At 49.4% G+C, this 20,701-nt stretch overlaps 6 protein-coding genes and 1 non-coding gene across 7 annotated transcripts; 3 read left to right on the top strand and 4 right to left on the bottom strand.

Moving 5' to 3' along the window:
• Window positions 1–52: 52 nt before the first annotated feature.
• On the bottom strand, window positions 53–7,976 carry LOC103049935 (transcription initiation factor TFIID subunit 9-like). The gene is made up of 7 exons (XM_088142272.1): window positions 7,846–7,976; window positions 6,969–7,050; window positions 5,710–5,846; window positions 5,266–5,400; window positions 4,410–4,491; window positions 2,988–3,101; window positions 53–1,030 (listed from the first exon to the last, which is right to left on the bottom strand). The coding sequence occupies exons 1-7, from the start codon at window positions 7,894–7,896 to the stop codon at window positions 864–866; spliced, it is 768 nt and encodes a 255-aa protein (XP_087998398.1). The 5' UTR covers window positions 7,897–7,976; the 3' UTR covers window positions 53–863.
• A 396-nt stretch (window positions 7,977–8,372) lies between these two features.
• On the bottom strand, window positions 8,373–8,443 carry TRNAG-GCC (transfer RNA glycine (anticodon GCC)). Its single transcript has one exon. It is a non-coding gene; the product is annotated as a tRNA-Gly (tRNA).
• Window positions 8,444–10,076: 1,633 nt separating this feature from the next.
• LOC148215822 (histone H2A.J) lies at window positions 10,077–12,442 on the top strand. Its single transcript, XM_088142273.1, has one exon. The coding sequence runs from the start codon at window positions 10,631–10,633 to the stop codon at window positions 11,018–11,020; it is 390 nt and encodes a 129-aa protein (XP_087998399.1). The 5' UTR covers window positions 10,077–10,630; the 3' UTR covers window positions 11,021–12,442.
• Window positions 12,443–14,686: 2,244 nt separating this feature from the next.
• On the top strand, window positions 14,687–15,496 carry LOC103050180 (histone H2A.J). Its single transcript, XM_007441107.3, has one exon. The coding sequence runs from the start codon at window positions 14,896–14,898 to the stop codon at window positions 15,283–15,285; it is 390 nt and encodes a 129-aa protein (XP_007441169.1). The 5' UTR covers window positions 14,687–14,895; the 3' UTR covers window positions 15,286–15,496.
• Window positions 15,455–16,218, bottom strand: LOC103059641 (histone H4). The gene has a single exon (XM_007445328.4). It carries the CDS (start codon window positions 16,142–16,144, stop codon window positions 15,833–15,835), a length of 312 nt encoding a protein of 103 aa, XP_007445390.1. The 5' UTR covers window positions 16,145–16,218; the 3' UTR covers window positions 15,455–15,832.
• Window positions 16,219–16,394: 176 nt separating this feature from the next.
• Window positions 16,395–16,986, top strand: LOC103059401 (histone H3). Its single transcript, XM_007445327.3, has one exon. It carries the CDS (start codon window positions 16,513–16,515, stop codon window positions 16,921–16,923), a length of 411 nt encoding a protein of 136 aa, XP_007445389.1. The 5' UTR covers window positions 16,395–16,512; the 3' UTR covers window positions 16,924–16,986.
• A 130-nt stretch (window positions 16,987–17,116) lies between these two features.
• Window positions 17,117–18,839, bottom strand: LOC148215823 (histone H1.2-like). The gene has a single exon (XM_088142274.1). The coding sequence runs from the start codon at window positions 17,999–18,001 to the stop codon at window positions 17,348–17,350; it is 654 nt and encodes a 217-aa protein (XP_087998400.1). The 5' UTR covers window positions 18,002–18,839; the 3' UTR covers window positions 17,117–17,347.
• Window positions 18,840–20,701: the final 1,862 nt, after the last annotated feature.

Genomic DNA, 20,701 nt, shown 5'->3' on the forward strand with positions numbered 1-20,701 from the left:
ACCCACAGGAAAGCAGTCCCTGGCCCTGAGAAAACCAAACACCTCTGGTTCATTACTTCTCAAAAAATCTTTTAATTTAAGAACAGAGCTCTCCTGAGAAATAGAAACTGTTCACGGCAGTGACCTGCAAAGGGGTGGGGGGTAGAAGGGAAGTATTGTTGTTGACACTCCTTTAAAGCCAGAAATAATAGCGATGTAACCTGACACTCCTAAACCAACAGAATGCTGCTTTTTTAGTGATGCAAATAGAGCAAAACTGTTTGCAGAGGTTTTTGCCACACCAGGGGTGACTATCCCCTTAAAAAAGCAAAGCAAAACTGGGAAGGTGGCTTCTCCTTCCAGATCCCAGTCTGAGCCAGAGATGACGACCTTAAATGAAAGGAAAAGCTGAACTTCTGCCCCAAGGAAAAGGGGGGGGGGAGCATTGGAGATGGTGGGATTTCCACGTCACAGGAACCGCACAACAAAGAAACACGTTTCCTTGAATAAAACAGCTCCATAACCAGGCGTTCCTCCCTTCTAAGCTGAACTATGGGGCTGGAGTGAGCCTGTCTACATGAAATCCCTGCAGAACCAGTGTCCTTTAGAAGGGGAGGGTGGATGGCATCTGTTTCTCCTTTGACAGCCCCCACCCACCTTGCCCCCAGATGTCCTGGCTCCAAACAGCTCAGAGGCCTTTGAGAACCAAGTCCACTTTCGGGAGATGGGAGAGGAGGGCGTGGAGGCCATGGTAGAAGGGAGTCCATGCAGGGTGGACCTTCAAGCGCAGACGGTTTTTGATTCCCTGGCCAAAAACGCTTCCGGTGCCAGGCCTGCTTCGCTGCGAAGCGGAAGGCATCCGGGTGGGCTCAGCCCCTTGGAACTCATAGCGTGTCGTAATCCTCCTCCTCGTCGTGTTTCCGCTTCAAGGGGTTGGGTTCGCCCGCGGCGCTCTGCGATGAGACCATATTGGTGGTGATGAGGATGTTTTTGGACCCGATCAGGGAGGGGTTGATCAAGACGTTCTGGACGGTGGGGGTGGTCGGAGTTGCTGGGAGAAGGTGGAGGAAAAGCCAGCGTGAACAACTACAGCACAAGTTTTACTCTTAAAAAGCAACTCAAGACACACTCGCTGTGGCTTACCGCTCCATGGCAAGCTGAGCTAATGTTTTCTGGGACTGTACTGGGAGGAAAATAAATGTTTAGGTGAAGGGCGCCAGTTGGGTCAAATTGAAACCTAAAGGAGTTAGCAAGCAAGCCTTGAGGCTAGCTTAACATCTAGTTCACCCCAGCTTGTTCATCTTATCAGAACACTCCCAAAGCAACCAAAGCGTCTCTCTCGAAGGAGGACCTGGTCTTCCTGGCATGGGGCAGCCTGAATTGCCCCCTCCCTTTGACTTGTTTCTTTTCAGTAAGACTATTGTGTTCTTGGTAGATGGTGGATAGCAGAAGGGCCGGAAGTAACCCGAAACCTATTACTTACAAATAGGTATGGCTGCATCGCCTCATGAATGTGTATCCTGACATTATTTCCGTTTTCCTGAAATGTATAAATCCCTTTCTTTGCAAGGGTGTTTCTCGCTATCCTTTGGGTGGGGTCCCCTCCAGTACATACTGACTAATACAGTGTTTCTCAGCCTTAGGAACTTGAAGATGTGTGGACTTCAACTCCCAGAATTCTGAGAGTCGAAGTCCACAAATCTTCAAGTTGCCACGGTTGAGAAACCCTGGTCTAATCAATACTGCAGTGAGCCTTGATTATTTGCTTTGGGCCCTGCATTTTGATTCCACAGTACATGCCAAACCATGATCTGACCTCACAGCGCAACATACTGGATTCTAAGCATAGTTAGCTTTTTCCTTTTTCTTTTTTTCTGGTTTAGTGTGAGCAGAGCTGATCAGAAGCACTTGCTTTTTTCCTAGATCCAGGACTGTCGGCTTCCCATCCCTCTGCTGTCGCAAGATTTGGCAGCCCCCTGGGATTCCCGCGCCCACTTTTTTTCCTTTTTTAAAAAATAAGGCAAAGGTTTCCAGCCTTATTAAAGGACTCCAGGTTCATTAGATCGACATTACTATCAGAAGACTCCATAACCTCTCAGAAACTGAAACACAGGTGAGGCTGGCCATTTTCTACAGGCAGATCCCTGTTTATGCCTTGAGCAGAATCAAAGGAAGACGGGAAGTGGAATGACCATTTAAATCCCAAAAATCAGACAAGGGAAGTGTAGTATCTCTATAGTTTCTATAAGATCCTTGCCCCAATCTCTGTGACCGAGGGGGCAAAATGCTGTTAATGACCAACCCCAGTTGACTTGCCTTATCTACTAAATGCAATTTATATTCCTTGGTTCAACCATGCCCAACAACCCAAATCCTTCTGGGGATAACCAGGCACAACAAATGACTGCATGGCTGTTTTCTGTCCCACCTCTTCCAATAAAACCGGCATCATTCATCTTGGCAACAAGTCAGGGAGACAGGCTAAGAGAAAAACTCGGACAATTTCACTGAAGAAGCTTTCGAGCTGACAGACCTGGCCACAATTTAGCCCTGGGCTGGGGCTGATACAATAAGGGGAACTGACGAATATCTGAAGGTCAGATTACAGTTCCTCCCATCTGACCGCCACGAAGGAAATCCCCAGCAATGCATGCCCACCAATTCACATGCCTGCTCCTGCAGGAAGTCATCATAACACCGTTATAATGTTGTAATTATAATACATTATAATGTAATGTATACCATTACAACACAAGAAAGAGAAACCGGGTTCCACTGTGTGTTCAGCCCTCACACACGGACTGCAGAGAGAGAGTTCTCTGCTCCTCTACGCAAGCCAAGGATACCATCTGCACCCAACCGACACATTTTCTTCACAACCACATCCTCACAGCAGATTTCAGAGAAAATAAAATCGGAAAAAGCAGCAGGGCCACAGAGATTGTCCCACCCCAGCACCCCTCCCTTCTTCCCCCCACCCACCCAAAAGAGACACTCAAGCCTCTCACCTGATTTTACAGATGTTTGGGAGGTGGGGATCTGGACGGTGAACCTTTGCCCCGTCAGCGAGACGGGAGTCCCCACTTTCGTCGAAACGGACACCGCCTGTGCCGAGGGTGGTCCTGCAAGTTACAACAACAAGTTTAAGGCTAGAGGTGAGGCAGGTCAGACTGGAACTGCAGCAAGCGAAGGAACATCTCACCCTAAACCCTGGAAGCCCCCCACCCCCCACTGGCTTGGTTCATTTCCCCCCCCAGCTTGCAATAAGTTCCATATTGCTGGGAAAAGTCCAGCCCACCCCCAGCTTATTTAACTTCTGGAAATCACTCCTGGGGAATTTATAGAGAGCGGAGCAGGTACCCCCAAATAAAGCAATTGATTTATTCTGTTAAATCTCTCTCGTTTCTCGCTTAGGAGCATGGAACGGCCTACTCTTCTCTCCCATTTTTCCCCAAAACAGCCCTGCAGGGCAAGCTAGTCCAAGAGAGGGGGACAGGCCAAAAGTCCTCCCAGGGAACTTCTGTGACTGAGGGGGAACAAGAACCTAGGTCTCCCCAGGGCCGTCCCAACACTTTCACCACAGTATCACATATAAATCAGAGCTGGCCAAATCGTCACACGATCCCACACAAGACCACAGAGATCTTCTGAAATCCAGCTATTTTTATGGGGGGGGAGTGGGTCAATAGATGTCAGCTAGAGATTCTGTGTTGCTCATCCTCAGCTGGAGAGAATTATTTTTCCATATTAAACAGTGCTAGATTGCTTAATATTGATTAAGACCTGCATGATTATTGAAATGGATGTTGGTATTTCAGTAGTTCTGGAACAAGGCATTGCATACTACTGTTGTTTCTTCCTGGCTGCTATTTATGTTATATTGTTTTTATTCTGTTTTTAAATACTGTTAGCTGCCCAGAGTCATACAATTGAGATGGGTGGCCATATGTATTCAACAAATAAATAAATATGCATTTGGCAAGTTATGAGCCCGCTTATAATCAGTTCCTCTGGAAAAAAAGGACAGTCAAGTCTCTTTTGATGGAAGCTGGTGATTGATTTCATGGACACATGGAAAGATGCAAGAAATAAGCAAGAAGACCACAGTGGTTTCCCACTGTCTTCTTCTGAGATGTTTTTACATTTTTATTTTTTTTTGTAAATCTGATGGCCTCCTGGTGGTCTCCCATCCAGGTATTAAAAGACCCAACCCTATTAGTTTGCACCTTGATCAGCCAAGCCTGGCAAGGTGCTGCCACCTGCTGGAACACCTTGGAACAGCCACATATAAAGAAGCCAGCCATGAGTTCTAAGGGGCAAAGCTCTCAGTGAGGACGCTGAGTGGAGAAGGAAGCACCTGCCGACAGAAACTATCAGAAGAAAAGAGGCAGACCAAAGCACAGCCCAAGGAAACTGGAGGGACAGCTTGCCTAGGGTTGGCGTGCTGGGCCTGCTGGTGACAGCGCCGACGCTCAGCCGTGGCACGGTGATCCTTCCGGCAGAGGACGCGACCTGGGAAAAAGCAGGACCGAGAGTTGGCTGGAATCGCAAAGCCTGTTTGGAGAGGCGTCAGCAACCCAGAAAGAAAAGCAGGGACGCTACCCTGCCTGTGCAGGAAAACCCCAGGCAGGCCTGCTCTTCTTGCCACGGGCCTCATCCTGCACCCTCATCTTCCGTGGGCTCTTCCTGGGAAGCCCAGTGAGGGTTACGGGGCACAGAAGGCAGACTGCCAGATTCTGTGCTTGCAAGCAGGAAACTGGGAAACGTCGGCACGCTCGCTTGAAAATCCTCTCTGCTTGTAACACTTGGGTAGTCCATGATTAACCCCAATGGGGATCAGCTCTCTCCACTCTACATTCACACATCCTTTCCAAGGATGATGGCCTTCAGATCTGGATCTGGAAGGAGATGCTAAAGCAACTTTCCTCAACCAGAACCCTCATGTCAACTTACCAGGCTGGGGCCTTCTGGGAGTTGAAGTCTATCGTATCTGGAGCCCTCCAGTTTGGGGAAGGCTGCCTCAAGAATATGAATTGCATAAAAGCTTCAATGCAAAGATATGTCAGTCTAAAGCAGCGTTTTTCAACCTTGGTAACTTTAAGATAGGTGGACTTCAACTCCCAGAGTTCCCCCGCCAGCATGCTGATCTAAATGATTAAACTGAGAGGCTATAAACAGGGAAGCAGGCCACGATTCTAATAGCCAGCCTCTTAAGAATATTTTCTACCCCACCAAGGGAAACAGCATTCATTCAGTTATAGGGTTGATTTAAGTAAACTTACTGACCTTTTTCTGCAGAGACTTCAGCCTGTAATTTGGAGCTGTAAGGCAGTATCTGTCTGGTGGCAATCTTGGCCCAGAGTATGGTTTAATCAAAGGCAAGGGAGTTTGGTTTTTTTGTCTTGCAATATCCAGCAAAAACTATGAGACACAGAGACATTTTACTAAACATTAGTACCCCTCCTCCCCAACGCTCCCTTTAGCAGCAATAGGACCTTTTCCTGCCAAATGACAGCCCAGACTCCGGGATGCAACTCAAGCCAGCTTACATACCTTTACCTGTTTGCCCCTCCATCCCCAGCCTGCCACTGAAAAGTCATGTGCCAGCTTCTTGGGGCAGAGGCCCTTCTGAAGCATTCCCAGGAAGCTCTGCTTACAGATCCCTCCCTCCCAAAAAGAGGGATTCCCTTTCCCCAGCATAAGGCAAGATTTGAAAGACACAAAGCATACGTCTCTGGGAGGTGGGGAGGTGAATGACTGGTCTGTCCGGCACTGGATGGCCAATCTCACATCGTCTGCATCGACGCTCGACTTCTTTGCGTGGCTGGAATAAATTTTGGCATCCTCCAAGATAGTTGTCACGTATCCTTTCAGGAAACAAAATGCTGAGATTGAAAGGACAGCTGTGTGGCTGATGTTCAAGCCAACTGAACCAGATGCACAGCAGCCTGTCCTCTCCTCCCACCTGCAAAATGCCGTGTTTCCGGAACTGGGTTTTCTCATGACAAATTCCCTGTTTATTATTCCCAAGACAAAATTTCAAACCATTCACAAACCAATAGGGACACACATCAAAGAATTCCCATAAACTCAGCCAATACAACCTCAATGACATGAATTATTATTAATCAGACCTTTACCCTGGCCTCCCTCGATGGCTGTCTTCACAGATACTTTCCCATTTAATCCTCACCCAACCCTTCAAGGCAGAGTAACCTGAATGGTCTAAGATAGCCCAGTGAGCTTCATGCTACAAGAAAGAATTTGATCCTTGAACTACACAGCGGTAGTCCAAAAGCCGAGACAGACACACAAAGCTTAAAGCCTTCCCAATATGCTAAATTAGAACACCCCTCATCCCCAAATGGCATGACCCGTAATAGATCAAATCGTGTCCTGGAATAGGAATAGCCGAGGGTGGAAGAGCCAAGGAGAAGACCAAGCTATGCAAGGAAAGGAGAAAACAGAGGCCACAGGAAGCAAGATTAGGATCAGGGATAACTCAGAAGAAAGGGAGGAAGAGAAAATCAGCAGAATGACAGCCCAGCTAGGGAAGACAGAAATACAAATCCAAGGTTTGCAGACAGAAGGAATCCAGAGTTTCACAACATCGGAGAGAACAAGCCAGCTTCAAGACCCTCTTTTATAGGGCAAGGTGTGCAAAACATTCCATCAAGATCAGACCACTTCTGGAAAACTCAAAATGTCCCAGAACAAAAGGTTTTTGCACAGCCCTATGCTCTACAAAGATCTGAGTCAGAGATTTTGGTCCTCCTAGCGCTCCTACCTCCTTTCATTTCGTGGTAGGAAGTCTGGAAACCCTACTTTATCTGGGTTAATTTGAGGCATCTAAGCTCAAGTTGATCAAGGAGATGGAATCGGTTCCAACATTTTTTAAAGGATATTTGTTATACATCCTGCCTCTATGTGAGAGAGTGAACAACCAGGAAGGTGTATGAATACATGAAGACAACCAAGGGATCACTTACTATACGCAAATTCCAACATTTGATTTATAACCCGCGGCTCGTACTCTGTAATCCCCGTATCTTTCAGGATCTGGGCCATCACCTGTCCAACAGAATGAAATAGTCAGTCAGGCACTTCACAGCATCAACACCAATGCAAACATATTATTGCTAAGTATCTAATGCTCCTTGGCCTCTGAAAACTAAACGTTTTACTTTTCAACGAGACAGGCGGTGACAAACTTGATATATAAATGAATAAAATAAATAAAAACAAAGTCCTAAGGCATCTCCCTGAATTTTCTTCCCTACCCCTTTCTTCCCCTGCTAACTGATTCTGATCTCTATTCCTTCTTTTCTATTTGCCCTTTTTAGTTTTGCGAAGTTCGTGATGGCCGATGTGCTTGAAAGAAACCGGCTGCTCTGCTTGAGCAACGTTTGAGGTATCAGTCAGGAAATCCTCAGGCGGGTGCCTGCTCTGAGTCCAGCACCAAGGTCTGAAAAGCACTTCTGTAAAGGCAGCTCGGGGAAGCCAGTCCTTCGGCTGGCAATCATCACATGCACAGGAAACCTGCCCCAAGTTGCTCTTAGAGAAACCTGAGGGCGGAAAGTGACTCCCAAGGAAGCACAGCAGGTCTGAGGGGCAGGCGACCATCGCCCGGAATGCCAAGAGTTACTAATAATAAATGACTAAGCAAGCCCAACGGGTAGGCGACTGCCAATCAGCGCCCCTTAATCCGGACCCCTCCAGACGCCTCGGACTACAAAGCCCATCACCCAGGAAAGAGCGCCAGCGTGCAAAGGAGAGAGGCGGCGCTGCACACGTGGCCCCCGCAGCTGCAAAGGGAGCCGGCTTCCCCCGGTTCTCCCCTCCCGGCCCGGCCCGGCCCGGCCTCACCTGCGCATCCTTCGGGGCGCTCTTGGGAGACGCCATTTTCCCCGCTTCCATCGCGGCGCTCGGCAGCCTCGGCGGGGAAGGAAGAGAGCATGCGCGGCCGAAACCGCACGGAAGCGCCGGGGCGCGTGCGCAATCGTAGAAATGAAGCCGGCTCTCCCGGCACCGCCCTTCCTTTCCCTTCCTCTTTCAGCTCCCTGGGCGGCACGAAGCGTGGAACAGTTTTAAGGCAGCTGCTTCCCCTCCTTGGCTGCTTTTTGGGCGTGGCGCAGTGCCCCCCGCCCGTGCCCCAGCTGAGATGATGGGAGGTGTAGTCCGATATTGAACGTTAGCTGCGCCCATAAACGTCCTTAGTAGAACGTGGGGTGGGGGCTAAGCCTGCCTGGGTCTGCGCCGCAAGGAGCGGCGTCGTTGAACTGGAAACGGTGGATTGCAAGGGAAAAAGGGGTCTTCGGGGAGTCCACTTCGCTTCCTCAGGCCTGCAGGGACAAACTGAGTAGCCTCCGAATTGCAAAGAAAAAGAAGTTCCCTGCATTGGCCGGGAATCGAACCCGGGCCTCCCGCGTGGCAGGCGAGAATTCTACCACTGAACCACCAATGCGGAGTTGTGGGAAGCTTTTTACGAGAGATCCTATAGAACTCTGTCCTTGCACCCTCCAGATTGCAAAGGCAGGAATTGGTGTCAAGGGCAAGAAAAAGCTGGACTGACTGCAGAACGATTATTTTCTAAGTGACTCATTCACCAATAAGAAATCTTTCCTTCTCTCTCCAGGACTCAAAATCAGTTCCTGAGTGGTGCAATCGGTCTCCCTCTCTTACTGACAGGGAAACAAAATGTTACTACTGACAATGTTACCTGGAATTTTAGGCTTCCTTCTTAGCTTTTTAATAAAGGTGATATATTGATCGGCACAAAGCCAGCCGGGTGACCTTGGGCCAGTCACTTTGTCTCAGCCCTAGGAAGGAGGCAATGGCAAACCACTTCCAAAAAACCTTGCCAAGAAAACTGCAGGGGCTTGTCCAGGCAGTCTGCGAGAATCAGACATGATTGAACGGATTAAAAAAAAAGGGTGAAGTTCAGGAAACCATGTCTTCCTTTTAGCCAAAGCCATTTCTTTTTTTACCTGCATAAACTAGCCTTTTCAGCAACTAAACCGTAGAGAGCGTATTCTGAAAAGTCCTTGAATACACTTGCAAGCTTTAAGAAAGATACAAACTCTGCTGGAAAAGGGAGTGACATAACCCATAAATTTGCCCCTTGTAGAAGGTTATCTGGAATCAGTGTTTTCTATTGTTCAATTCTCATGTGTAATCAATGTCTTTTACTTACTTTTACTTGCTTTCTGGTGTATCACACATACCGAATGTATGTATCATTTGTTTCTGTGCCCTATAAAAAGACTTGATCCCCCCCCCACCCCTTAATAAACTCTTTTCACTTTGCCTGAAATCCTTGTGATTCATATTGTTGGGTAGGGGCGAAAAAGCCATTTTTGCAAAAGGTAAAAATGTTTTTCTCCCCCAAATTCAGGGAAATAGGTTCCTTCAGCTCCACGCCGCTCAAGGTGCCTGAGTTTTTGGGCCACAATGACAACAGTTATATATGTCACACCTTTTAGGGTACAGATGCTGCTGTTGAAGCTTATATATATCACCAATCACCATAAGTAAAGCCTAGTAATTTTTGTTCAAAGCAGAATCCAATATGGGGGATCCGCCACGAGGTGGGGTGCCAAAACCAGCCTTCGCCGGCTGCCAATTTTATTGCATCCTTTCTCGCTCTTTTGCACCCAAACTAACTTTTCTGGAGTTGACCCAGCTGGTGCGCATGCCCGTGGGGATGTCTGCCCCTGCTATGGTTTCTCCCGAAATTGTGGAGAGGAATTTGGGTGATTTATTTGTTTCTCTCTCTCTGCCGCTTTTCCTCTCTGGCCCAGAGGTTTGCTCCTCGCAGCAGCAGGCAGTCCGCTGGCAGGGTGGCCAAAGTCGGAGAAGCTCTGGCTGCAATGTCGTATATGGCCAACACATCTGTCCCCTTCAGTTCCCTTTAATGTTTTCTGTGTTTCAAATGGCTCTCGGTGCATAATCACAGTGCTTAGAGGAGGGACAGGACCTAAAGCTTTAAGATGGGTGGGCTTCAACTCCCAGAATTCCCCAGCCAGCCATGCTGGCTGGGGAATTCTGGGAGTTGAAGCCCACCCATCTTAAACTGGCCAAGGTTGAGAAACACTGACCTAAAGAATAGGAGACAACAGCCCTGCCAGGTAGAAATAATGTGACTGCAGTCAGTGCATCAAAGCGCGCCAGTAACAGTCATCGTGAAATGTAACTCTGCAAGAATTCCGTGGATGAATGGCTCCGCCATACTCAAAACGAAGTAATAATGGAAGCATAAGGGGCAGAAAAGTCTGACGCTGTGATATTTTCCTGCTTGGCTTCTTTTTGGAAGACACGAGTCCCTTTTCTGTACCATTCAAGCTAATTTCACCCTTTCCTAAGCCGCTCCAAACACGGCACCGGAAGTCAAACCGACCCTTTCAGAAAAAAAATCGCTCTAAGATTTTCTCAGGGTTCTTCCGGCCGCAATTCCTATTGGCTACTTTAGGAGCCGCTCTCTGATTGGCTACGGAGACAAGTCAGACGTTTCATTGGAGGACTGGCCTCCCTCTCGTCCAATCATCTCCAGCCCTCAGAAGCCGGAGGTGAAAATAAAGCAGGGGGACGCCGGTGCAGCTTCTCACTTCTTTCTCGGCTTGAGCATTGTGATTGTCGCTAGTCTAGGTCTACCATGTCTGGACGCGGAAAGCAGGGCGGCAAGACCCGGGCCAAGGCGAAGACGCGCTCGTCCCGGGCCGGCCTGCAGTTCCCGGTGGGCCGCGTGCACCGCCTCCTGCGCAAAGGCAACTACGCCGAGCGCGTCGGCGCCGGCGCCCCGGTCTACCTGGCCGCCGTGCTCGAGTACCTGACGGCCGAGATCTTGGAGCTGGCGGGCAACGCGGCCCGCGACAACAAGAAGACGCGCATCATCCCGCGCCACCTCCAGCTGGCCATCCGCAACGACGAGGAGCTCAACAAGCTGCTGGGCAGGGTCACCATCGCCCAGGGCGGCGTCCTGCCCAACATCCAGGCCGTCCTGCTGCCCAAGAAAACCGAGAGCCACAAGGTCAAGGCAAAATGAGCCTCTCCAGACCGCGCACCCCCCAAGGCTCTTTTCAGAGCCGCTCACAAAGTCACGAAAGAGCTCGTCGCGCTTCCTAACGCCTGAAGCCCTGAAAGGTCCTTCTGACCTTTTACGTGGCGCCAAGGGAAGAAATAACTCCCACGGAACTCCTATTGAAACTCGTAAAAAGGAGTCGGGGGATTCCCCCGCCCGTGAGATTCTCAAGTCATTGGCGGCGGGGAGCCGACCAGAAGGAAAGCTGAAAAGTTTCCTCCCCGCTGACTTAAATAATAGCCTTTCCAGATCAGTCTGGTCGCGTGGGCTGTTCTTGCTATCAATCTGCAATACCATCGCGTAAAAACCGTAGCGTTGGCTTAAGCGACTAATGCAAGCAAAAAACTCTTTAACGCGTCTTGATCCTTAAATGTTTCAGTGATTAGGTCCCACATTTTATTCCATACTTTCGGAAAGTAAGTCTGGAGGCTGAGTAGGAGCAGTCTGGAACCGGAAATGGGGCTGTCATTGCGGGATTCCTCGAAGAAAGCCGCCACGGAAATAACGGGACGGGGAGTTGCATCGCATTCTGCGGTACTGACCGTTTATCGGATCTAAGCTGCAGAAATCCGGACGGCCGGTTGGCGGCTACAAAATCCCGCTTTGTGGCGTCTACTGCCTGTCCAGATTTTTGCAAGACAGATTTTAAACCCAGATATTGCCCTACTCTTACAAGCAACCTCTAAGGAAACACAAGAGGAATTGATAGGGGGGTTCCAGAAAGATCTTGTGGAATCAAAACGCAGGACTCACGCACAATAACCAAGGCTTCACTGCAGTGGTTATTAGGCAGTAAGTACTGGAGGGGGACCCCACCAGGGGTTAGTGGGAGACACTCCCCTGTAGGCAAAATGGGTGACCTGATATTTGTACAGTTCTACAAGAAAGGGGAAGGGAAAAAGAGCGCATCTGCATACATATTCATATGATGATGTAGGCATACCTAAACAAGCAATATCTCTCAAGCTACTTTCTGCCTCTGTTATCTACAAGGAAAACAATAACCTTTCTGAGAAGAAGAAACAAATCAGTTCAAGGTGCCAAATGCCAGGAAGAACACATCCTCCTTCAAGACAGATGCCTCGGTAGTTCACACCAGCTCCAGGGGTGCTGCACATTCCTTTAGGTTTCCATCTTATTAAGGCTGAGGCCTCTACAAACTTGCTTCTGTCACCCAACGGTATATTTTCCTCACAATCATAAAACTTGACTTTGGCCCCAGGCCTGGTGTTTGGGGGGCCCTGTTGGGACTCGTGTCGCTTTTAAGAATGCTTTGGTCCTGGCAGTCCATGTGCTTTTATGTTTTGTTTTTTTGGTTTTGTACACCGCCCAGAATCCTTGGAGCTGGGCAGCTATAATGAGTTTAAATAAAGAAATAAATATTATGTCGCCTCCAAATGCGAAGTTATATTAGGCATTTCTGAAAGAGAAGACAAACTCCTGCTTTTGCAGTGTTGATTTATTTATATCAGTAAATTTTACATGCCCTCCCAAGTCCAATGATAATTGTTTTTCCTTATGTTTTTGAGAAAGAGGCGGTACCCTTTTAATAGCTGGTTACTGTAATGGACAAAAATCAAGAAGGCAATTTGGGGAGAGAAGCTGCATAGGGTGAAGATGTAGCTGTTCTGAATAAACATTAGGGCTGATCCTATGGCACAGCATTGGATCCCCTGTGATCAAACCAAAACCCCATGTTGATAGGCAGCCTTGAGAACATCAACCTTCCTCTGCCAGGGCCTGGAAGACTTGAAAACATCCTAGTTGGGTGGCCCTCAGAAGAGCTATGGGAGTTGCATGAAGAAAAAGTTTTTTCATACGAGAGAAAAACTCATTTGGGACCCACATCTTCTTGCTGCAAAGATGGAAGCAGAACTAAAGGTGAAGAAACTTCTACCATGTGCCACTGATGGAAGATGTCCTGTCAACAGGAGGGGATAGCTGAATACAAGCCATTGTTTCCCAGACTGGGTGGTTTTAAACGGAGTAGTACCTTAATGATTTTTTACTTAGTTATGTTTTCTAACCCAGTGGTGGAAAGAAAAGCAGTGAAGGGACCTTGGGACTTTTCTGTTTTGCCACTAGGATAATGGAATGTAGTGCAGGGGTGACCGTCCTGTGAGGCATCAAGGTGTCTGCCCAACCCCACTACAGAAGCCCTGTTCCACTGCCACATACCACATACACTGAAAACGGAGCTTCAGTCATGCAATCACAACCTCCATCTTGATTTTTTGATGAAATGGGTCCAGATTTGGAATGGTGGGGAGGAAAAACCAAGAGTGTGAAAATGGGCTGGATCCCACTAGGGAGCAGAGAAAAAAAAATATTTTATATTTCAAATTTAGATACCACCCATCTCACAAAAAAGTGACTCTGGGCGGTTCACAATAAAATAATAAATATTAATTAAAATACAATAAATACAATATAAAATACAATAAAAATAGAATATTGCTAGCTAATATCCTGTGAATAGAATATCACTAGCCAAAATCCTGTGAAAATCCCACCCGTACACCCCAAAGGGTCAGGCAGTGGCTTGAAAGACCCCCACATCCTCCCACCCAAGTCAGGGAAGCGTTGGCAACCAGCCCTGTGCTTCTCAGCACCCATTTACACCCCCAAAAAGAGATGCAACTTTACAACGGGAAAACAGAAATGTGCCCGTATAGAGCCATAACATCATGTTTTAGATATACCCAGTGGCCATAGCAGCGAAGGGGTGGGAAAGAATTTAGAAGCTGTATTGTGTTGTGCATTTCCCTATATTTCTGCAAAGGCATCGCTTTCAGCTGAGGCAGCCACTGCAGACTTAACCAAGGCAGTGCCAAGCACACAGCCCTTGAGATCTCTAAGCCAGTGAACTGAAAAAGAAGCCTGAAGCTGGAACAAACATGTTCCTCCAGTGCAGTGCGCCTCAACCTCAGCAGCTTTAAGATGGGTGGACTTCAACTCCCACAATTGCTGGCTGGGGAATTCTGGGAGTTGAAGTCCACCCATCTTAGAGTTGCTGAGGTTGAGACCCACAGCTCTAAAGGCCACACAATCACTATAAAAAACCACAAACAGCTTCTGCCTTGGCCTCTACTTGTGCATTATAGTTGGGTTCCTCCTCTTTTGCTTAAAAGTAGGAGATAAATCCCATTTTGCCTACTGTTGGAGGAAAAGCTGAAGTGGACCCCTGTTCCTTCCCATTTGCGACGGGCACATTTTCTCTCTCTTCTCGAGATGATGTTGGTTTTGTCTACTAAAGCAGGACTTTTCGTGGGACTGACAGTGAAAGCTGGCTTCCCACGCTGGCACTGACTGGAGAGGGATTCACAGGCTATGTTACCAAACTATCAGTTGGCAGCGCTGAGTTTTACTGGACTGTGAGCAGCGCGAGCAGTGGCCATTTCAGTTGGCTCCATTTAAAGTACTTTTATAACTACTTAAGGCAATTTTGGCCTTAAATGGAAGCCTTGAAGTACCAGCCAGGAAATATATTTTTTTTAATTTACATAGGAGGCACAGTATTCTAAGACAATCATCATTTCTCTGGGCCAGAAAAACAATAACCAGAGCTCCGTTGCTCGAAAATAAGCAGGCAAGTTCGAGGCGTTCAAAGGCGGCTTACGATTGGAAGAAGTAAAAATATAACGCGCGCCTGAGTAAATAAAAGCCACGGTCTGATTGGCTGAAAGAACGACGCTCTTATTGGACAACCAAACCAAACCGCGACCGTCATCCAATCAAAAGAGGCCATTAGAAAACCTAGGAGTAAATAAATAAACGGCTTGAAATGCTGCTTCTCCTGCATTTCATTTCGTGCTTTCTAAGTTCCGATTTGCTCTACCATGTCTGGACGCGGAAAGCAGGGCGGCAAGACCCGGGCCAAGGCGAAGACGCGCTCGTCCCGGGCCGGCCTGCAGTTCCCGGTGGGCCGCGTGCACCGCCTGCTGCGCAAGGGCAACTACGCCGAGCGCGTCGGCGCCGGCGCTCCGGTCTACCTGGCCGCCGTGCTCGAGTATCTGACGGCCGAGATCCTGGAGCTGGCGGGCAACGCGGCCCGCGACAACAAGAAGACGCGCATCATCCCGCGCCACCTCCAGCTGGCCATCCGCAACGACGAGGAGCTCAACAAGCTGCTGGGCAGGGTCACCATCGCCCAGGGCGGCGTCCTGCCCAACATCCAGGCCGTCCTGCTGCCCAAGAAAACCGAGAGCCACAAGGTCAAGGCAAAGTAATTCCAAGTTTTGGCAACGAAGAACTCCAAAGGCTCTTCTCAGAGCCACCTACGGTCTCACAAAAAGGCTGATTCCCTGAAAGCTCTTCGCATAAGCAAGGCATTTCGGGGGAAAGTAATTACTTCGTCTACCAAACGAAAAAGGTAGCGGGTTGGAGGGCCACGAGGGTGAAGACTCAAACGTCTGTATTCCAGAAAATGCGCGCGCGTAGACCCAAATAACAGGTTTTAAAACGTTTTACGGTGCCATTACTTCACTAGTAGGGGGGGTTGCAATTTTTTTATCCTGCCTTTCCCTATTGCGCCCCCCCCCCAAACCTTGTGAAGTGGGCTGGGACTCTAGCTGGCTTTCATGCGTAAGGCGGGATTACAACTCACCGTCCCCTTTTCTAGCCTGGAGCGTTCACCACTACAGCAAACTACTTTTTCCCAATAATACCTGCCTCTTACTCTTATCACGCAGCAAGACCTTTTATATGCTGCAGCTCTTCTTCTGAAAATGTGGGTGGCCCTTAAAAGGGCCGTTATGTCTGTCTGTAGTCCGAGAATTAGCCTCCAAAGCCATACAAGGTACGGCCCTGGCGCTTCAGGGCATACACTACATCCATGGCCGTCACGGTCTTCCTTTTGGCGTGCTCGGTGTAGGTCACGGCATCCCGGATAACGTTCTCCAGAAATACCTTCAACACTCCACGAGTCTCTTCGTAGATCAACCCAGAAATTCGCTTCACGCCTCCACGGCGAGCCAAGCGGCGAATAGCCGGCTTCGTAATGCCTTGGATGTTATCTCGGAGCACCTTCCGATGTCTTTTCGCCCCCCCTTTCCCCAAACCTTTTCCGCCCTTTCCACGACCAGACATCTTACACAGACACCCAACAACCAACACAGAAAGAAAGACTAATCCTGCTGCTTGTCTAGGTATGGCTTATATAGAAGAAGTTCCGACCAGAAAGGAAACTTTGCCACTAGCGCTTAATTGGAGTCCAATAGGCACAGCATATGTTACCATTGTCCAATCAAATATAGCGTGTTTGAAATGGCTCAATCAGAGCCGATTCTAACGGAACTGTCGCCTGACCACTCGCCCAGCCAATTGCTGCTCAGCCCTGGAAATTCAAACGTCTTAACGGATGTTTCTTATGCTTCAGCCAATCAGGCTGTGCGAACTGCCTATAAATACCCTGAAGAACAGCCGCGTAGTTAATTCGTTCTAGTGTGGTTTGCGCAATGGCTCGTACCAAGCAGACTGCTCGCAAGTCCACCGGCGGGAAGGCGCCCCGTAAGCAGCTGGCCACGAAGGCGGCCAGGAAGAGCGCCCCGGCCACCGGGGGCGTGAAGAAGCCCCACCGCTACCGGCCCGGGACTGTCGCCCTGCGGGAGATCCGCCGCTACCAGAAGTCGACGGAGCTGCTGATCCGCAAGCTGCCCTTCCAGCGGCTGGTGCGCGAGATCGCGCAGGACTTCAAGACCGACCTGCGCTTCCAGAGCTCGGCCGTGATGGCGCTGCAGGAGGCGAGCGAGGCGTACCTGGTGGGGCTCTTCGAGGACACCAACCTGTGCGCCATCCACGCCAAGCGCGTCACCATCATGCCCAAGGACATCCAGCTGGCGCGCCGCATCCGCGGGGAGAGGGCTTAATTAACTACCACGAGAGTACCTCGTTTCTAAAACCCAAAGGCTCTTTTAAGAGCCACCAACTCTCCACGAAAACTGCTGATAACGCTGCCCAGACTAGAAACCCGAATGCGGTCAGGGTAATTACACATACGAAACACCGGCCTGAAAATTATAAGTTTCCAATGTTTTTCCCCCACTTACAGTTTTGTAGTGATTGAAGCCGTGGCTTTGACCCGCGGGGAATGAAATAATCCGGCGATGATATGCTGGACTTCTACAGGATTAAGATACCGGAGATCGGGCTGCAAGTTTTTCGGAACAACGGACCTGTGACGTGGTCACTCGTTTTGTTTTTTTAGTGGAATCCAGCACTTTTTAGTGTGTTTGTGGGTGGCTCTTAAAAGAGCCTTTGGGGTTTTCAAGCAACGGGTCTCGAACTTGAGCCTCACTTCTTCAGCGCTGCCTTCTTGGGCTTCGCCGCTTTAGCCTTGGGCGTCTTGGGCTTCGCTTTCGGCTTCACCGCCCGCGCCTTGGCGGGGCTCTTCGCCGCTTTCTTCGCCTTAGGTGCCGCCTTCGGCTTCTTGGCGCTCTTGGCCGCCTTCTTGACCCCCTTCTTGGCGCTCTTCTTCGCCCCGGCGGCTCCCGAAGCCTTTTTCACCTTCTTGGCGGCGCCGGCGCCGGCGCCGGCGCCGGCTGGCTTCTTGGCGCTCTTGGCCGCCGCGGTCGCGGCCGGCTGCTTCTTCCGGGCCGCCTTGTCCTTGGTCTCCGCCTGCTTCTTGTTGAGCTTGAAGGAGCCCGAGGCGCCCGTGCCCTTGGTCTGCAGCAGCGTGCCCTTGGTCACCAGGCTCTTCAGGCCCAGCTTGATGCGGCTGTTGTTCTTCTCCACATCGTAGCCCGAGGCCGCCAGGGACTTCTTCAGGGCGGCCAAGGAGATGCCGCCGCGCTCCTTGGAGGCCGTCACCGCCTGGGTCAGCAGCTCCGTCACGCTGGGGCCGGACGGCTTCCGCGACTTCGCGGCGCCCGCCGCCTTCTTCGCCGCCGCCGCCGCCTTCGAAGCCGGGGGCGCCGCCACGGGCGCAACCGGCGCGACTTCGGCCATCCCCGTCGGCCCGCCTCCTTCCACCGACGTGGAACCTTGACTCGCCCGGAGGCCGGCGCCTGGTATTTATAGGGGAGGAGCTGCGTCCTGATTGGTCCGCTGCAGGCACGGCGCTTTGCTCGCAGAACCGGCGCCTGGTCCTTGCACCTTTGTGTTTCTGCACCTGCATAAAGTGGTCAATTAATAAAAACCCCTTTCGCGGATCCCTTCCCATCCACGTGGGATCGAGCGGGAGGCTGTCTTCTTACAGGGTCCTGGCTTGCATTGACTGGGGCAGCATAGAGACTGTGGGGGGAAAGTGGGGAGCACAACTTCTCCCGGCTTCTTCTGGCTTGACCCTGTAAACTTTTGCCTGTCCCTGGAGATCCTGAAGGCGCCTTTTAGGAAACCCTCATGGAAGCCCTTGAATACAGCACCCTGCAGGGTCTGCAACTTGACCGTCTGGCAAGGAAAGGATCTCGGGTGATAACCTGACAACAATCGCTTCTTTAATGGAATCAAGTAACACATCTAACACACTACATGGATGCGAAGTTTCTTCTATGTGGGTGCCTGGAAATGACAAATGAAAAATGTTGGGGAAGTGGGTTCAAATTAAATAGCCCGGGTACAAGCGAAGACTGAAAAATTTAGGGGTTGTTTGTTTTTTTTTAAGCAGTCTGCTTTACATTTTTCTGGATGAGTAACCTAGATAAGAAAGTGAAGACTTCCTTATCAACATAGATGATGTTAATCAACATATAGTCAGGACCAGAAATATCGGAACAAGGATAACTGTTCTGGCATTTGGCCTCTGTACACGCCCACACTGAAGTTGAAAGGAAACACACCCAGATGGGAGCGAAGTCAGGACTTTCAGCTGTAATTCAAGGGGTTTGACAAAAGGGGGGCACTAACCATTCAGTGCACACACACCCATCGTTGGTGGCTCATAAGTAATGGAACAAACCAACATTGTTACAAACATGAGGATCGCCTTTAATACCTGGATGAAAATCCTTTGCAGTCAATGGCTGCCTGAAGTCTGGAACCCATGGACATGACCAAATGCTGAGCTTCCTCCCTCGAGATGCTCTGCCAGGCCTTTACTGCAGCTGCCTCCAGCTGCTGCTCGTTTGGGGGTCTTTCTGCCTTCGGTCTTGTCTTCAGGAAGTGAAAATCATGCTCTGTTGGGTTGAGATCGGGTGACTGGCTTGGCCATTGAAGAACATCCCACTTCTTTGCCTTGAGAAACTTTTGCTGTATGTTTTGGGTCATCATCCATCTGCAATATGAAGCGGCGTCCTATCAGTTGGGCAGCATTTGGCTGAATCTGAGCAGAAAGTATAGCCCCATACCCTTCAGAATTCATCCTGCTGCTTTTACCAGCAGTCAGTTCATCAATCAACACTGGTTTTTTTGGCAGCCATGCATGCCCACGCCATAACACTGCCTCCACCATGTTTGACAGATGATGTGGTATGCTCTGGATCATGAGCTGTTCCTTTCCTTCTCCATACTTTTCTCTTCCCATCATTCTGGTGCAAGTTAATCTTGCTTTCATCAGTCCAAAGAACCTTATTCCAGAACCGGGCAGGCTTTTTTGGGTGTTTGCTGGCCAAGTCTAATCTGGCCTTTCTGTTCTTGAGCGTTACCAGTGATTTGCACCTGGTTGTGAAGCCTCTGCATTTACATTCATAAAGCCGTCTCTTGACTGTAGATGTTGACAATGACGTGCCTACCTCAAGAGCGTTCTTGACCTGGCTAGATGTTGCGAAAGGGTTCCTCTTCACCATGAGCAGAATTCTGTGGTCTTTTGCTGTTGCTGAGCTTGCCGGTTAATTCCTTCTTTTTCAGGATGTTCCAAACTGTTGTATTGGCCGCTCCCAATGTTCTTGCGATCTCTCTGATGGGTTTTGTTTTCTCAGCCTAATCATGGCCTCCTTCACTCACATGGACCCCTCTTTGGACCTCATGTGGAGAGTTCCAGGGAACACCTACCAAATGCAAATGTCACACTCAGAACCACCTCCAGGCCTTTTATCTGCTTGATTGGTCATGGGATGCCCAGGAAACAGGCCACACCTGGCCATGCAGCTGCTTGTCAGCCATTCTTCCATTACTTATGAGCCACCAACGATGGGGGGGGGTGTATGCCACTGGCTGTACTTCCTGAATGGTTGGTGCCCCCCTTTTGTCAAACCCCTTGAATTACAGCTGAAAGTCCTGGTTTTGCTCCCATCTGGGTGTGTTTCCTTTCAACTTCAATGTGGTGGTGTACAGAGGCCAAATGCCGAAAGAGTTATCCTTGTTCCGATATTTCTGGTCCTGACTGTAATAACCAACATAGGGAATGTTATTACAAAGGAGGCATTACACCCTTTGGAGCTAAGAAATGTTATGCAGAGCAGAAAAAAGGAATAAGAAAAGGCTAAAATATGAAAGGCATACAATTTTAAAAGAAGAAACATAGCTAAACCCAGTTTACACTAGCACTACTCCCTAGACCAGTGTTTCTCAACCTCGGCAACTCTAAGATGGGTGGACTTCAACTCCCAGAATACCCCAGCCAGCAAGGAATTCTGGGAGTTGAAGTCCACCCATCTTAGAGTTGCTGAGGTTAAGAAACATTGCATTAGACCAGTGTTTCTCAACCTTGTCAACTTTCAGATGGGTGGACTTCAACTCCCAGAATTCCCCAGCCAGCCATGCTGGCTGGGG

The sequence above is a fragment of the Python bivittatus genome, unplaced genomic scaffold (genome assembly GCF_059951505.1).
Source record: "Python bivittatus isolate LINGU-HERP-01145 unplaced genomic scaffold, Pbiv_v1 ctg000370_np1212, whole genome shotgun sequence".
In the NCBI taxonomy this organism is placed as follows: domain Eukaryota; kingdom Metazoa; phylum Chordata; class Lepidosauria; order Squamata; family Pythonidae; genus Python; species Python bivittatus.

Excerpts from the sequence above, each read along its gene's own strand:
- LOC148215823 (XM_088142274.1), bottom strand. The coding sequence starts at position 18,001 with ATGGCCGAAGTCGCGCCGGTTGCGCCCGTGGCGGCGCCCCCGGCTTCG.
- LOC103059641 (XM_007445328.4), bottom strand. The coding sequence starts at position 16,144 with ATGTCTGGTCGTGGAAAGGGCGGAAAAGGTTTGGGGAAAGGGGGGGCG.
- LOC148215822 (XM_088142273.1), top strand. The coding sequence starts at position 10,631 with ATGTCTGGACGCGGAAAGCAGGGCGGCAAGACCCGGGCCAAGGCGAAG.
- LOC103049935 (XM_088142272.1), bottom strand. The coding sequence starts at position 7,896 with ATGGAAGCGGGGAAAATGGCGTCTCCCAAGAGCGCCCCGAAGGATGCG. Across the intron at positions 5,847-6,968 it reads AATGTTGGAATTTGCGTATA|GATACGTGACAACTATCTTG; the intron begins GTAAGTGATCCC and ends GTTTCCTGAAAG. Across the intron at positions 1,031-2,987 it reads CCAAACATCTGTAAAATCAG|CAACTCCGACCACCCCCACC; the intron begins GTGAGAGGCTTG and ends ACCTTCTCCCAG.
- LOC103050180 (XM_007441107.3), top strand. The coding sequence starts at position 14,896 with ATGTCTGGACGCGGAAAGCAGGGCGGCAAGACCCGGGCCAAGGCGAAG.
- LOC103059401 (XM_007445327.3), top strand. The coding sequence starts at position 16,513 with ATGGCTCGTACCAAGCAGACTGCTCGCAAGTCCACCGGCGGGAAGGCG.